General features: G+C 62.0%; 1 protein-coding gene across 3 annotated transcripts in view; it reads left to right on the forward strand.

Moving 5' to 3' along the window:
- Positions 1–6,363: 6,363 nt before the first annotated feature.
- The window catches only part of SCUBE1 (signal peptide, CUB domain and EGF like domain containing 1), a gene marked incomplete at both ends in the record, with an annotated part of 78,836 nt that continues 69,051 nt past the window's right edge, over positions 6,364–16,148 (forward strand). For all 3 annotated transcript variants that reach the window (XM_084256249.1, XM_084256250.1, XM_084256251.1), the window contains 2 exons: positions 6,364–6,451; positions 9,315–9,446. In XM_084256249.1, coding sequence (XP_084112375.1) covers positions 6,364–6,451; positions 9,315–9,446 — 220 coding nt within the window. The remainder of the gene's footprint in view (positions 6,452–9,314; positions 9,447–16,148) is intronic.

Genomic DNA, 16,148 nt, shown 5'->3' on the forward strand with positions numbered 1-16,148 from the left:
GCGAAGCTGCCTGCAGCCTCTGCAGCGCCGGTACAATCCCCGGCCACCGGCGAGGATAGCGTGATAGACCTCTCCTGCCGCGCCCGCTGCTCCCCTCAGCAGTGTATTTCGTCAGTCTGCCTGTTCTGCTCCCTGCTCTGGCTCTGGTGAATCCTCTCACCCTCCCGCGCTTCTGACTGTACCCAGTGCTTGTATAAATAAATCTTAAAAAAAAAAAAAAAAAAGACACGAGCCCCATAGCTGCCCAAGCTAGGGTTGGGGCCACCTCCGGAAGGGAAGTGGACACTTGGGGTCTTCTGTCTTGACAGTGGTGGGAATTACACAGGCGGGTGCAGCCACAATGCGGGAGACGGTGTGGTAGCTTCTTAAAAATTAAACCCAGGATCAACACGACGACGTGAATGCTCTTAACGCCCCGGCCCCGCACACTTAAAAAATGATGGAAATGGTGAATTGCACGTTATGTATATTTTACTAATAAAGCAGTTCAACGCAGTGTTATGCACATCAAGTGTCCATTTTCCTGATCTCCCAAGTCCCCTCTTTCCCTCCCTGCCGTGGTCGCACGCCTGAGACTGCAGGACGGGGGAGGACCAAGGAACCCTGCCAGGGACTCAGGGGCCCACGGCATCTTTTCATTCTGCCTCTGATTGGCGGGGGGTCGGGGGCACCACTCCCCATCCATTGGTTCATTCGCTCATTCCATCCGAGCTCTGCTGTGTGGCCTTGAGCAAACCACTTCACCTCGCTGTGCCCCCTTCTCTACCTGTAGATGAGAATAACAGAACCCGCTTCAGAGGGTGGCTGTGGACGACGAGCCAATACATGCAACATATTCAGAACCAGACCCAGCACATGCTAGGGGAGGCTCGTTTCATGGAGACACCCCCAAACCCCCTGCACTGATTAACCAGGAAACAACTGTCTTAAGACAGAAAGGGTGAATCGACTGGGGCCCCAGACAGAGTCGGGGTCTTCCTTTCCTCTCCTCTCCTCTCTCCTCTTTCCCTCCCCATCTCTCCCCTCGGCTTCCCTCAGACCACCGGGTCCAGTCTCTCAGGCCAGCTGCCCACATGGCAGAAGGACAGCGTGGGCACCTCCGGGCACCATGCTCACCACCTCACATGCACTCGGGAGGTAGACACACCCACCAGCCCACAGAGAACCCCAGGGAAGGCGCCCGATTGGCTCGGCTTAGTGGCAGGCCCTTGCCTGGGCCAATGATATGGCCAGGAGCCTGGGATACAATGACCGGCCCTGCCAGAGTCTCCTGTTCGCCCCCACACACACCCGGGCTCAGCCGAAGTCTGGAGAGGAATCTAAGTAGCCAGGGAGTCTAGTTAACCTGCACCCCCTGATTTATCTTGACCTAAGAGGGAGACAGATTTACTAACCAATAAGCTCCAGGTTGCAAAGCCGATCCAGTGCCCAACCGGGTGGCTCACGTAGGCCCACGTCACCCATCCTGGGCGCCTGAGGATGGGGCCCTGCTGGCCAGCCCCGTTTCTCCCCGGGCACAGGGCATGGAGGTGGCTGGGAGGAAGTGGGCAGCTGGAGTCACTCTCCGAGGGGGGCTCTGAGAACAGGTCACCTGAGGGGGGAGGCCCGTCTGGGTCTGTCTGACACAGGACGGGAGGGGGCGGCACTGAGCTGGGGCCCAGTAAGTGGTTGCTCCGAGGGAGCACCAGCTAGCGGGGAGGCACCGGCTGAGGAAGGAAAGGGGCTCAGGGCCCGTTCCCGGGGTTCCTGAGTGGGCCTGCCCCATAGGCAGCAAAGAGTGCAGAGGTCAGGTCAGCTCTGAGTGCCAGCTCCAGCCGCCCCCCTGCTGGGGGGGTCGTGTGTCATGTGTGTGGTGTATGCAGTGGGGTGTGTGTGTGGGGTGTGGGATGCGTGTGTGCTGTGTGTATGGTGTGCCGTGTATATGGTGTATGTGTGGTGTCTGCGGTGTGTATAGTGTGTGGTGTGTGTGAGTCTGTGTGTGTGTGGTATCGCCCCCCACTTTGCACTTGTACACAGTCTCTCCCAAAACCCTAAAGAGAAACATTTCCACTCCAGGTGGGGGGGCATTTTATGAACCTGTTAGAAAGAGGAGCGAGCGTAAAATCGACCCTATGAAAGCGTGAGTGCTCACGGCTTGGCCGCTGTGTAAAAAGCACGCGTCTGGGCGGCGGCGTCCTGGGGAGTGCCGTCCTGCGCCGAGCCGGTCGTGGCTTCGAGGTGTCCTCTGGATCGCACAGACCTGGTTCGAATCCCCCCTCAGCAGTCTGCGAGCTCCATGACCCAGGCAAGGGCCTTGACTCCATTTTCTCAAGTGCACAGTGGGGACGGGAGGTCTTGGGGGCCCAGGAGTCACAGAGCTCAGGACATCAGCCACTGCCGGAACCTCGGTTGTGAGAGCCACGGTCAGCCCTGGGGAAGGCGGCAACAGATGGGGGAGCGGTGCTGGGTCTGGGGGGCGGGTCTTGCAGGAGAGTCTCTTCGGGAGCGGGAGGTGCCCCCCGGGACCCTTCCTTGTGCTACATGTGGGGCCCAGGGCCCCCAAGGATGGCAGGGAAGATCTGAAGAACTGCGGGGCCCCCAAGGGCTGTTACTGTGAATGTTCGTTTTTAAGAAGGTAGACAAAGCCCCGGAGCCAAGCTTGAGACTCGGGGTCTGCGCACAGACGGGCGTGCTTGCAGAGAACTTGACTTTCTCAGAGAACTTTCACAACTGTTATTAATCAAGAGAATTCTTCCTGAGAAAATTAAGAAAACAAAAAAGGAAGGTGTTCTCGCCCGAGGCCCTGGCGAGCCAGCTGCAGCCGTGCTCAGCGCCTGGCGGGGGAGGGGGGGCTGCGGAGCACCCCTCCGCCTGCCTCCCGGGCCTCGCCTCTGCAGCCCCAGCACAGCATCCCCAGGGGGAGCCAAAGGGCACCGGACGGCTGGCAGGGCGGCTTCCCGGCAGGGACCCGGTGGCCTGGAGAGGCAGGCAGCTGGATTTTCTCCCCAGGGCCCCACCAAACAGCCAAAGATCTTCACCCACTCCTTGGGGAAATAGGAATTCTCAGCTAAGTGATGTAGCTTCCCCGCTGACTCGCTCATTCAGCCATCACGGCTTAGCTCCCAGCTGGAAGCCCTGGCCCCGGAAGGGCAGCTGTGAGCCGGCCTCAGGGAGTCCTGGGAGGAGACAGACCTGAAACCTGGGGTGAGCTGTACCCTGGGGTTTGTGGGCAGAAGAGATGAGTCTTGTGAAGAGGGCAGTGTAGGGAGCTGGTGGTAGGGGCAGCAGGCAAGGGCTTTGGGGAGGTGTAAAGGGCAGGAATAGACATGGTGCAGGTCTTCTGATCCCATGCAGACGGGGTAAAGGAGGACTCAGAGTCCTCAGTGGTTTTGCAGGTCTTTTATTGGGGTTCAGCGGGTACGTGCAAGGCAGGGGTGCTGGCTGGGGGGCTGGGAGGCTGGCAGGTCTCCCAGCCCCCAGCAAGTCTTCACTCTATCTGAGCTCTCTGGAGTTCGTTCTGCTGCTTCTCGGCTTCTCTTTCGGCTTCGGCTTCGGCTTCGGCTTCTACTGCTGCTGCTGCTGCTGCTGGCGTTCCCGTGACGCCGCCCTTAAAAGCACAGTCTCAGCTCAGCTGAATCCCATCTACCTATGCCCACACCCTATTCCAGGTGCCCGCCATCAGGCCTGCATTCAGGACAAAGATCCATCATCTATCCTGATGGCGGAAGGGCAGAAAAGCCTGATATTTTCTCTACCCTACAGAAGGCCCTCTGCTAGTTGCTTGGCAAGGCTGGCACAGATGGGGAGGGCGTGGGGTGCCTGGTTACCTGCCTGAGGCAGGCTGAAGGGGGTGCTGTTCTTTCCCAAAGCCCCCGGCCCCTGAGCCTCTGCTCGCCCAGAAGCTGCAAGTCATCCCTCCAGGGAGTCCTGGCTTTTGGGTTATGCCCCGACAGCCTGAGCCCCTGGCACAGACACCGCAGCCCCTGTGAGCCCCCTCTTTCACATCACTGCCACACACTTTACACTCTGGGAACACTCATCCCGTGGCCCTGTGGACCTTGGAAATTCTTTTTTTTTTTTTTAATAGAGGCATGTTTTTATTTATTTATTATATTTGTTTGTTTGTTTTGTTTATACATGCACTGGGTACAGTGAGAAGCGCGGGAGGGTGAGAGAATTCACCAGAGCCAGAGCAGGGAGCAGAGCAGGCAGAAGGACTGAAGTACACTGCTGAGGGGAGCATCGGGCGGCAGGAGAGGTCTGCGCGCCAGGGGGGACCCTCCTCCGGTGGCCGGGGAGCAGCCGGGGATCGAACCGGCGCCGCAGAGGCTGCGGGCAGCTTTGCAACCCAGCGCTCAACCGCTGCGCCACCGGGGAGGCCCTGGAAATTCTCTTGTCCTGTAGGAAACCTATTCACACTTTGCACCCAACCGTAGGTCCTGCGAGGGCACAGGTGACATAGGTCACGTGCTCTGAGCGCGCCCCCTGACTGTCCCTGGGGCGGAAGTGACCACCTATCTCTGCCCTGCAAGCTGCCTGCTCTGGGGCATCTTTGGGAAGCTGGCAGCTGTGTCCTTCTCTGCCTCCCCTGCCCAGCTCCACATGCCTCTGCCCAGGCCACACTGTCTCTGGAAGGAGCCAGTCCGAAGGGCCGCCCGCCTACCGCCATTCCCTCCCCGGCTTGCTGGGACAAAGCCTGAAAGAGATTTCCCTGCTGCCTTCAAACTTGGGGGTGCACTGACCAGGGTGTGGACTCTTGATAAATGGGACATTGTTTCAAGGCGCTTAGGGCCCCTGAAAGGACTTTTCCCTCAAACACACATTTTTGCCCAGTTCCCTAACGCACATAACAACGTGTGAGTCTCGGGGAGCCGTCGCCCCCAGAACCTGCAGTCACACAATTGGGACAGCACGAAATAAAACCTGTTCACTGAGCTCCCCACATGGAGCCGCCAGCCAGGAGCCCCGGAGCAGGGCAAATGTCCGCAGGGACGGGAAGCGGGGGAGGCTGCGGAGGCCCAGAGCTGCGGCCCCTTCGCGATGCCCAGACAGCCGAGGCTGACCCCACGGGGCCCTGCCTCCCCACCAGGCCAGTGCGGCCACTGTTTGTGGTACAGGAGCCTGTCGGGAGGGTGGCTGGACACAGATTTAATTCCTCAGGGCAGAAGAGGTCAGTACAGAAGGGTGGTGTGTGTGTGTGTGTGTGTGTGTGCGCGCTTTTGTGTTGGGGGGGGTGTGAAATGTGTGAATGTGTGTCCGTCGGAACGGGTGTGAGCGTGTGTGTCCACACGCCTGAAGGTTGGTGTGGAGGGTGCGTGAGCGCGAGGGTGACTGTCGGGGGCAGGGGAGCCGCTGGTGGACGGGAGGTTGGGGGACACCCGCGCCGCAGAGTGGACAAAAAGAGGGAAGCCTGGACTGTGCGAGGGGCCTGGAGAGCCGGAGAAGAAAACAGGCCTCTTATTGGTGGTTGTCAAGGAGATGGGCTTTGGGGTTTGCTGGACTTTCTTCCCTTGAAGCCTCCGGCCTCGGCCTGAGAGGGGCCATTTGTCTCCAGCTGCGCCTCCTGCCCGCCCTGGCCCCAAAGGCCAAAGGCATCAGGTGTGGACCCCCGGCCGGGCGGGAGCAGCTCTTGGGGGGAATGACCCCAGCGCCCCTTGGCGCCCCGCCCCCCCGCCCCACCCGCGCCCCGGGGCCACGGCCTCACGCTCCGGGTCTCCAGCGGTGCCGGTACCGCCGAGGTCCGGCCGGGCCGGGCTGTCCTGCGCCCGCACTTGGGGGCCATTGTCCGCGGGCGGCGGCGAGAAGGTCACTGCGCTCTGGACGCAGACCCTGGAGCCCCTCCCGGCTCCCCACGGCGCGTTCGCGCAGCGCGGGGCGCACAGTAGCTGCTGGGGACCCCGCGCGGAGGCCCGGGCGCCCCACCCCGCGCACGTCGGGGTCCCTCCGGCGGGTGGACGCCGCGGGCGGGCGCGGGCGGGGGCGCCGGGGGAGGCGGGCGCTGCCCGGCGCGGCCTCCCGACCGCGGGGTCCGGCGAGGCGGGGCCGCGGGCGGGCGCCCCCCGAGCCCCGCCGCCGAGACCGCGCGCCCCGGGCCGCCCCGCCGGGCCCGCCCCGCCCCGCCCCGCCCCGCCCCGCCCCGCCCCCCACCTGCCGCCCGCCGGGGCCCCGCCCCGCGCCCGCCCCCCCGCGGGCCGGCCGCGCGCGCCCATTGGCCGGCCGCGCGCGGAGCCCCGCCCCCGGCGCCCGCGGGCCAATGGGCGCGCGCCTGTCAGCTCGTCAGTCGGCCGGCGGGCGGGGCGCGGCGGCAGCCGGGAGCGCTCGCGGAGCGGCCGGTCGTGGGGTCCGCGCCCCGCACCCGCACCCGGCCGGCGCCGCCTCGGCGAGATGGGCGCGGCGGCCGTGCGCTGGCACCTGTGCGTGCTGCTCGCCCTGGGCGCGCGCGGGCGGCTGGCGGGGGGCGGCGAGCTCGCAGGTAAGCGGGGACCCGCGCCGCCCCCGCGCCCCGCGCCGCCCCCCGCGCCCCGCGAAGTAACTTCGGGGCCCGCGCCCGCCCGCGAGGCCGCCGCTCGCCCGGCCGGCAGGCAGCGGGGCGCGGGGTCCCGCGCGGGCCGGGGGGCGGCGCCCGGGTCGGGGCTCCGCGGCGGGGGCGCGCGGCGCGGGGCGCACGGGCAGGGCCGGGGTGCGGGGTGCGGAGCGCGGCGGGGAGGGCCGGGAGCGGCGCGGGGGCGGGAGCGGGGCCGCCGGGCACACAAAAGGACCGCGGAGGCGCGGGGATGACAGGCGGGCGGGGGCCCCCGGAACCGGGGGGCGGAGGGGGGGGGCGCGCGGCGAGGGGGACCCGGAGAGGCCCCGGGACGGCGGGCGGCGGGCCAGGTGGACGCGGGTGCCCCCGCCCGGGGCTGGGGTGAGGACGCCGGGGAGGGCGCGGAGGGATGGGGCGCGGGACAGGGACAGGCGGCGGGAGGGGATAGCGGACGATCGGATGGACAGACAGACGGACAGGGAGGAAGGGAGGGAGGGAGGCCTGGGCGAGGACAGCAGACCCGCCTGAGGGCGACCGGGGAGGGAGGAGGGAGCCGGAGGAGCCCCCGGGCACAGGGGCGAGGTGGGGCGCCCGGGGCTCCAGGCCCGGCCCTCCCGCCACCTCTGCGCGGCCCGGTGTCCGAGGGTCAGTCCCGAGCTGCGGCCGCACGTCCCCTCCCAGGCCCGGGCCTGCGCCGGCTCTCCTGGGGGTGGAGGGAGGGCCCGTCCGCCCTGCGGTGTCCTGGCCTGCCCTGGGCGCCCGGGCCAGGCATCCACACCTGGGAGCCGCCCCCCGAATGGCTACCCGGTCATTAAACATGGCCCTGCTGCCCACGCCCCTGCGTGCCTGTGGGTGTCCCCCAGGCTTCGGGGCTCTTCACCCCCTTGGGCTGTTCGGGGTGTGCCCCTCCCAGCTCTCTGGCTCCCCTCCGGGCCTGTGTGTGTCCCCACCACAGGCCTCACCCCTCGGAAGCCAGCCCGAGCGCTGGGAGGGCCTGCTGCCCCCAGAGCCGGCCCCGGCTGGGCCAGGGCGCGTGGCCCCAGGGCCGGGGCAGTGGCCAGAAGCGCCTCTGCTCTGTCCCCAGCCCTGCCCGGAGACGTGTTTAGAGGCGTGAGGGGGAGCCCAACACCCTGGGCCAAGCCACCCGCCTCCTCCCCACGGTCAGCCGCCTGGCGGGGGGAGGTAGGGGTTGGGGGAGGTGGTCTCCCTCCCTCCTTCCTTCGCACTGACCCTTGGGAGTGGGGTGCCCGTGACCCCTGCTGGTGCCGTCTCAGAAGCGGCTGTTCTTCCCCTGGATGGAAACAGACGGGCCCTCTCTGGCCTCCCGCCCGAGGCTGGGCCACCTGCGCCCTCTTGTCACTCCACAGGACACGGTGCTCCTGCCGGCCCCTGACCCCCGACACCGGCCCCGGCTCTCCACCCGGGCGGCCACCTGGCCCCTCTCCCCCTTCCTGTGGGCAGTGGTAGAGGGTGGGCTGCTGACGCGAGCAGGTCCAGACGCCCCAAAAAGTGGGGCCACCTGCTGTGCGTGAGTGTACGTGCGTGCGCCCGTGTGTGAGAGTGCATGTGTGCGCGTGTGCAGGGAGGTGAGTCGTTTCTTGGTGATGCCTCTTTCTTTGGGGGCAGGTCAGGGACTAGGGCAAAAGAGAAGGTTCTGGAGGCTGTGGTGATTCACAGATTTAGCACCCCGATGCCAGACCAGGGTAGGGGGATGATTCAGAGTGGACAGTCCAGGTCTTAAGGAGCAGGCAGCCCAGGGCGAGGCTGCAGGCGTGAAGAGGGGAGGACACTCCAGGACTTCGGGGGCGCGCCCTGGTGACAGCCCTCGGGGGCCGCCGAGGGTCCTGTACCCCCTGCATCCTGCTGTCTGTCTGTCATCCATCTGCCTCTCATTCTGGCCGGCTGCGGGGGATGTGGCCGTAGGAAAGCTCTGGCCCTGCCTCTGGTGCGGGGTCCAGTCTGTCCCTAATGAGCTCCCCACGCCCCGCGACCTGGGCTTGTTGCCACACCCGGAGCCTGAGGGCTCAGCCTGGACAAGGCTCAGGTTGTCCTGCTGTGCTGTGCCTGGGCCAGTCCCTTTCTGAGCCGTGAGTGTGCACGCGTGTGCATGTGTGTGCGTGCACGGATGAGTAAGAGAGAGATTTAGGGTGCATCCACAGAATCTTCTTGGCATTATCCCCCAACAGCTGTTCCAGGGGCTGCATAAGTGTTTGGGGGCAAGAGGGGGCTGAGAGGCAGGTTTAGGAGCTTTCCCAGGTGGGAGGAGAGGCCACAGGGAGAGCAGAGCCAGCCGTGAGCAGGGGACCCATCGAGGGTCTGGTCCCACGGCCAGATGGGGTCCCAGCCCACCAACCTGGGCACATGGAATCCCCCTCGTCACAGCCGAGGGCTGGGAGGGGGCCCACGTTCCCACCGCCTCGGGACTGCCTGTTGCAGCCTGTGCGCACCCCTCTATCCGGAACCCAAAGGACATGGGCTTGAATCCCTCCAGGCTCTGAAATCTAGAATAAAGAGAGCGAGGGATGGAGGCACGTGGCAGGGGAGCGGGGGAGGGCCTCGTGCGTCCCCGGTGCTGTTTTCTCACCTCTTTATTGGGGACACCAGCTCTGTGTCACGAGACTCTTGGGAACTGGCTGAAATGGCACTTTGGGGCCTGGCACAGAGGAGCCGCCTCAAAGGTTACTAGTTGCCTCCTGTCACGCCAGATTGGTTGGTCTGTGGAGGGCGGTGGAGGGGGGGTGCAGAATGGGGGGGGCACCCCATTCCGTTGCTGACTACCACCAGGCCACACCTCACCCCTTGTCCCCCACAGGAGCGGCCGACGTGGACGAGTGCTCGGAGGGCACCGACGAATGCCACATCGACGCCATCTGCCAGAACACGCCCAAGTCCTACAAATGCCTCTGCAAGCCGGGCTACAAGGGGGAAGGCCGGCAGTGCGAAGGTGAGCCCGGCCGCCCACTGCTGCGAGGCCTGCCTGCGAGCCCGCCACCACCCCTTCCCTCTGCCCACCCCGCTGGGCCTCGGGAGGGAGCTCGGGCTGCCTGGAAACATGGGGCGCTTCCCTGGGAGGTGGCGGGGTTGGAGTTTGGGGGAAGAGGGTGTTAACTCTCCCCGGGTTTGAAACGTTCTGTTAAGAATTTAGGATGATGCAGAGAATGCCGCCTAGATGAGTGTGCAGGTGACAGTTCCCCTCCGAGGCCCCCAGCTTCAACTCCCAAACCTCCCCAAGTGGCCCCCAGATTCCCAAAAGGACCTACCCAGTACCCTCCCTGGCGTGGGTGTCAGCGCAGGCCCCTGCGTCCAGGGCGGGGGCAACGCAGAGGCTGGTCCACGCAAGCCGTCCGTCTGGCCAGCCTTCCGGCCCTGTCCCGGGGTGCTGGTCTCACCGTCTGGCACTAGCAGCTGCCCCCCGGGAGGCTGGAAGTCAGACAGGGGAACAGCTTGGCGGCTGTGGAGCCATCACTCTCCAAGCCGGAGGGAGCTGGAGAGAACCTTCCAGAGCGTTGGCCAGGCAGGGTCTGTGCGGTCACTCTCACTCCATGGGTCCGAGGCAGGACCCAGCACCAGGGAAACTGCCATCCATGGCCAAAGTGCACCCCCGGGTGAGAATCACTGTCCAAATCACCCCCATCTACCCCCACTTTCTAGAGGAGGAGAGTAAGGCTCAGAGTGGCGCGTCTTCCACGGGGTCCCACTGTCCTGGGGGTGTGGAGCCCCATATTCCTCCCTGAGGCACTGAGCATCTCACTGTCCCCCGCAAGCCTGGCCAGCTGGCTTTTCCAGCACACGAGCTCTGTGAGGAGAGCGGCAAAGCCAGGCCGTCACCTCGGGCTTTGCAGGAGTGGGTCTCAAGGGGATACCCCTTGCCTCTCTCGGGCTGGTGGCGTCTGTCCTGCTGGTTTGTTGGGCGTGGGAGGAGGCCGAGCGCTGGGAGGTGACACCGCCCTCCGCCTTCCTGGTCCGGCACGTCCCTGGCCTCACTTGGGACCTAGAAGTCTGAGTGGGGAGTGGGCGCCTGCCCACACACGCCTGGAACGGGGCCCGGCCAGATGGGTCTCGAGCAAGACGCCCGTGGCCCTGGCCGGCCTGGCGGCTGTCGGGCCTGGGGCAAGGGTGGCAAGCGGGAGGCTCTGTGGGGCCGTTCTGCCCCCTCCTCCAGGCCCAGGGCTCTGGCAAGGGTGACTCAGCCCCATTTGCCGATGGACGCCACGGACCCAGCCCGTCTTCCCCCAGCCCCTGGCCCAGGTCCTCGGGTCCCCTCCAGCTGGCCCCGCCCAGGAGGCCCACACTCTCTCTCCTGTTTCTCTGAAGTCACTCCGAGTCCAGCTTTAACTGTCAGTTCTGCTCGAGCCGGCTCTGGAGCCACACCTGCTGGCTCGGAAGAGAGGGCATGGCGGCCCTGCAGTGAGGATGAGCGAGGAGGGTGTTTGTGAATGTGCTTTAGGAGCTGCCAGGGCCCCCCTGCCTCTCCAGGCTGTGGCCTCACCTGGAACACTGCACAGCGCCTTAGCGCGGACATTGGCCGATGCCTGGCCTCGGCCCCGCTCAGGTGTCCCCTCTGCCTGGAGTTCCTTCCCTCCCTCTGCGTCCTGACTACTTCCTAGTCAGTCTTTAGATGTGCCTCCTCCAGGAAGCCTTCCCTGACACCTCTTTCCACACAATCTCGCGTGCACACGCAATCTCGCTACGCGAAGTCCCTACTCTGCTCCCAGAAACCCCTGGGTTCCCTCCATCATAGCTCTTCTGACTCTGGATTCTAATTTCACACCTTGCTCACCCTCCTGAATGGTGAGCTCACTTATTGAGATCTTCCATGGACTCAGCCCTGGGGCCACCGCACTGAAGCTGTCACACTGGGGCTGTGTCCCCAGGGAGCCCACGGCAACACCCTCCATTGCAGAGAGCCTGCCATGTCTGTCCCTCAGACCCCCACCCCTGGGCCAGGCCTGCAGCGGCCCGGGCGTGCAGGGACTGTGCGGTCTGAGTCGGCTCTCTCTTGCCCAGGCTGGAGTGCACATCAGCTGAAGGCCTGTGGACGTGAGGGTGGCGTGGGGTTCCTCCCAGTGCGGGCAGCTCCCTCTTCCAGCCTGTGTTTTCACCTGCCTGATTGGAGGAAAGTGGCGACGGGCCTAGCGGAGGGGTGCACCCCCCCCCCAATGTGCAATGTGGGTATCAGTTGCCCTCCTAAGCCTCCTCCTCCTTTGGTTATTGCCTCTTCGGGGCCAGGCTAAGAGCAGGCGGCCGGTGTTGTCTGCACTTGGCGTGCAGGTGGCCGGGCCCTCGTGGTCGCTGTCATCCCAGCTCTCACCGCCTTCCCGGTGGCGTCAGGCTCGTGCGACATTGTGAATGGTGGGGACCTTTGAAAATGGCTCTTTCTCCTGTGTCAGAGGGGACAGTTATGGGACACCCCGGCCCCTCCCCCGAGTCGCTGGCTGGCTGGTTTTGCTGCCTGAGCTGGAGTTACCAGGCAGTGGACATTCTCCTCCAATAAGCGAAGATGGTGTGGGGGTGAATTGTCCTGTAAAGAACACGGAGAGCAATGTCAGGACCCTCGAAGTGAGGGCTGGCGGGGTCCTGGGCGCCTGAGTGGACACTGTCCCATCTGCATTGGGGTTTGCTCATCCCTAGGGACCCACCTCCTGTCACTGGTCTGGATGGAAGGAGACTGTGGGGCATCTGAACCAGGGCCATCTGACTCCCCCAGAGGCCCCCAGGAGGACCTTCAGAGACTCTCAGGCACTCTGGAATCTGGAGTGGTCTGCAGGAGCGGGGAGCCCACCCAGAGAGCTCTGTTGGGTTCCAGAGGGGGAGCTGGAGTCAGGGACCTGGGTTTTCCTGGGCCCTTTCTCCACACAGCCTCTCTGCAAGTGGGTGTTGTGGTCCCAGCTCCGTTCTGAGAAGAGGGGAGGACAGTCTGTATTCAGGGGAGCACAGTGATTGAATCAGGGGCTTTGGAGCCAGACGGCTTGGGTGCAAATCCTGCCTGCGCAGCCTGGACAAGTTCCTTGATCTCTGTTTGTGGGTAAAATAGAGATAATAATAGTACCCACTTCACAGAGACAGTGTGAGATTAGATGGGTTTGTGTCTGTAAAGCATGAGCACGTAGCCTGGCACGTGGGACATACTAACAAGCATCGTGGCTGCGCGGTGATGACAGCGACAGTGATGTGAATGATGATGATAGTCTGTCGGGGGTGAGGGTGGAGATGCTGACGCCGGCAGTCATGGTGATGAAGGTCAGGGCTCTATGGATGATACTATGTCATCCGATATAGGAAAACGGGTGACACTTTGTCTTTTTCTAACAATTCTCAGAATCCGAAATGGCTGGGAGATGGGACATTCTGGTTCGTTGACTACACAGATAAATCACGTGCCCCTCTCTGTAGCCCCGTAGAGGTACAGACACGCGTGCCATCCACAGGCCACCGTTTACCGAGAATGCACAATAGAAAATACATGTGCGGAAGGTCTTCCCTTGTTCCACGAACGTTGCTCTAGGGATGGCAAATGTGCCGCCACCCTCTCCCACAGCAGACAGCAGCAATCAATCACCGCACCCTCTGCACCATCACCTCCACTTTATTTTTTATTTATTTATTTATGCATACAAGAGCTGAGGTACAGGCCAGAGATGCATTGGGTGAGAGGATTCACCAGAGACAGAGCGGGGAACAGAACAGGCAGACTGACCGAAGTACACTGCTGAGGGGAGCAGCGGGCGAGGCAGGAGAGGTCTGCTGCGCCATGTGGGTTGCTCCCTGGCCGGTCGGGGATCGAACTCGTGCTGCAGAGGCTGCAGATTGCTTCACAGTGCGATGCTTAACCCCTTGCACCACCAGGGAGTCCCCACCTCCACTTTAGATGAAACTCTTCCCCCACAATCCTGTTTTTATCTGCAGATCTGAGCATGTATCGGGTTTTGCAGAGTCAGGGGTTAGAATGTGAGAAGAAATGAGTTCCCGGTCCTACGGATGGCATCGCCTTTGCTGTTCACTGTGATTGCACAGAGACAGGTGGCAAAGGTGGCTCCAGCCTCCCCGGTTCTTCCCAGGAAGCAGATCCAGGCTGTGGACAGCCTTAGGTGGACTGACCAGCCTCTGACACCCCTAGCCTCATCACCTTGGAACTTCTGCTGGTTGTAACAGCCCATTTAGCAAGCCCAGCACCTGAGGCAACCCCTCACCCCGCTCCTCCCCCTGCCCCCGTTCCAGGCATGGCTTCTTAACACACCTTCAAGGCTGTGCGGCCGTGGGGGTGCATTTGTGAGGATGACTGGGCTCCCACATGTGAGGCGACAGTGCCGCTGTGTCCAGGAGCACCTGGGGCCCTTGTGGTCAGCTCACCACTGGCGGGGCTTGCTGAAGCCAGACTGAGGTGGTTTGGACAGATGGGAAAGGCTCTGAGCCAGGCCAAGGATAAATCAGTGTTTTCTTGATAATTCACATGTTGGCGGAATCTGAAACAAGGAGAGGTAAACTCGTGGATGTGCAGAGTTGGAAGGAGTTCTAGAGGGAGTCCAGGCACCCCAGGCTGTGCAGTGACGGTCCCTTTGTGTCATCCTCTCCAGGCCCATACCCACCTCCCTTTGGCCAAGGTCATGCTGCGTTTATGTCTCCCTATGTGTCTTCCTGGGATGTGGGTCCAAGAGCAGGACCTGTGACCTGTTCAACTCTGTCCCCTGGAACCCAGGTCTGGAAAGGCATCTGTTGAATGGATGGGTCTCAGAGGTCACCACCTCCTCCAGGAAGCCTCCCCTGCCACCCCAGACAGGTGATCTGCCACCTGTGAGCTTCCCTCCCTCCAGAGCTACTGTCACGCCGGTGGCTATGACAGGTGACTTCCCTCGACTGGGCCCCCACTGATGTCAGTGGACAGAGAGTGACCATGATCAATCCTGGATATGCAGAAAGGTCTCCCAGAGTCTGAAGGTTTTGCCCGTGAGGAAGGAAAAGGGACTAGCATGAGGCTCTGTGCTGTGGTCTGAGGGCAGAGTCAGGCTGGGGAAATCCGACCAAGGGAGGGCGTCTCTATCCGGTCACCCGGCTGAGAGGGGGCAGGACCTGCATGGCAGCCCCATCAGCTGGAGATCCAAGAGCAGGCTCCCCCCTCCCCACCCCCATCCTGTGTGGGCACAGCAGGAGGAGCCTCTCTCCTTTGTTCTCACCCTCCCCCACCCCGCCCCACCCTCACTACCACCAGCTCATCTGAATGGGCTTGGGAGTCCATCACCCATCCACACAGTGGGGAGATGATGGAGATGACACCCCACAGGCGCAGCCCAGCTCTCCGCTCCCACCGCGAGCTGCTCTTGTTCTCACGCCTTCCCTCCCTACCCAGTCCTCAGCTACTTGTCTTCTTTGTTGGGTCCCTCAGACTTCCAATGCCTTCCTACCCCAGGGCCTTTGCACATTCAGATCCCCCTGGCCCGCTTCCTGCAGCGAAGCCTATGCAGCCCCAGCTCACCAGGCCCCTTGTGCATGGCCTTTAGGAAGCTCAGGGCCAGCCTGGTGCTGGCCTTCTGGTCTGAATTAGTGTGGCCTGTTTATGCTCCTTCTGCTGAGGGGGCAGCTGGGGGCGAAGAGGGGACATTTCATCCCCTTTAAATGCTTCAACTCATTTAACCTTAATTGCTTTGTTTTCATAGACATTTGCAAAGGAAAAGGACCAAATTATAGCTTGAATTGGGTCTTACTAATCTTAATTAAAAGCTCTCGTTTATAATGAGGACCAGGCCCCAAACAAGGAGCAAACCGCCCTCAAATGGCTTGTTTAAATAACTGAGACCCTCTTGATAATCACTGTTTAGTCTGAACCAGCAGCACATCGTCCCTTCTATGTCTACTTAATTTTTAGACCACTTATTCAAGTGGTTTATTCTACTTGCAAGTTCCAACGCAGGCCTTTTCCAAAACGCTGTAATTAAAACTCTTGGGGGGAATGACTTTGTTGTTTTGGCCACAGTCTATCACATATATTACTATTTTCCTCTTTTTGTAAAAAGGAAAAAAATGACAGCCTTGTGGGCAGCAGAGATCACAAAATTAGCATGTATGTAATGAATGTAAATAGTCACTTCCTGAATTTTATATCCCCGGGGTCTACTTGTCAGTCACTGCAAGTTAGGTAGATTACAGGGCCTGCTATTAAGTGTTTTAACAAAACTCCTCATAACACACCCAGTGATCCACTTAGCTTAACATCAGGAGAAAAAAATCTTAAAACCAATTGGCCTTCTTAGGGAATAATATCTATGACCTTATTAAATAATTTTCATCGGCAGTATTACACACTTTATTGAAAGTCCAGATAAAGTTCTGCTTTTTGGGAGGCCAGGAAAGGCCGTAGGAGGTGGGCCGGGAGGGGGGCGGAGGGGAAATTCTTTAAGTCTTAAAGCGTGCAATTATGCCTGCTAACGTGTGTGCCCTGCTGGAGATGAAAGCACCCAGGGCCGGCAGACCAGCAGGCAGCAAGAAATAGGAAGTGGCTTAAAATTCCAAGTTGCTGTCGGCCAGCAATTAGGCAGTGCTTTTCGCCACGGGTCCAGCTCTGCCTGCAGAGTGTCAGTTTTGGGGCGTCCATGCCCATTTTTGGAAGGAGAAAGAAAAGGCTCGCGCTATTAGCACTTAAGCATTGGACAGC

The sequence above is a fragment of the Talpa europaea genome (genome assembly GCF_964194135.1).
Source record: "Talpa europaea genome assembly, chromosome: 15".
Classification (NCBI taxonomy): domain Eukaryota; kingdom Metazoa; phylum Chordata; class Mammalia; order Eulipotyphla; family Talpidae; genus Talpa; species Talpa europaea.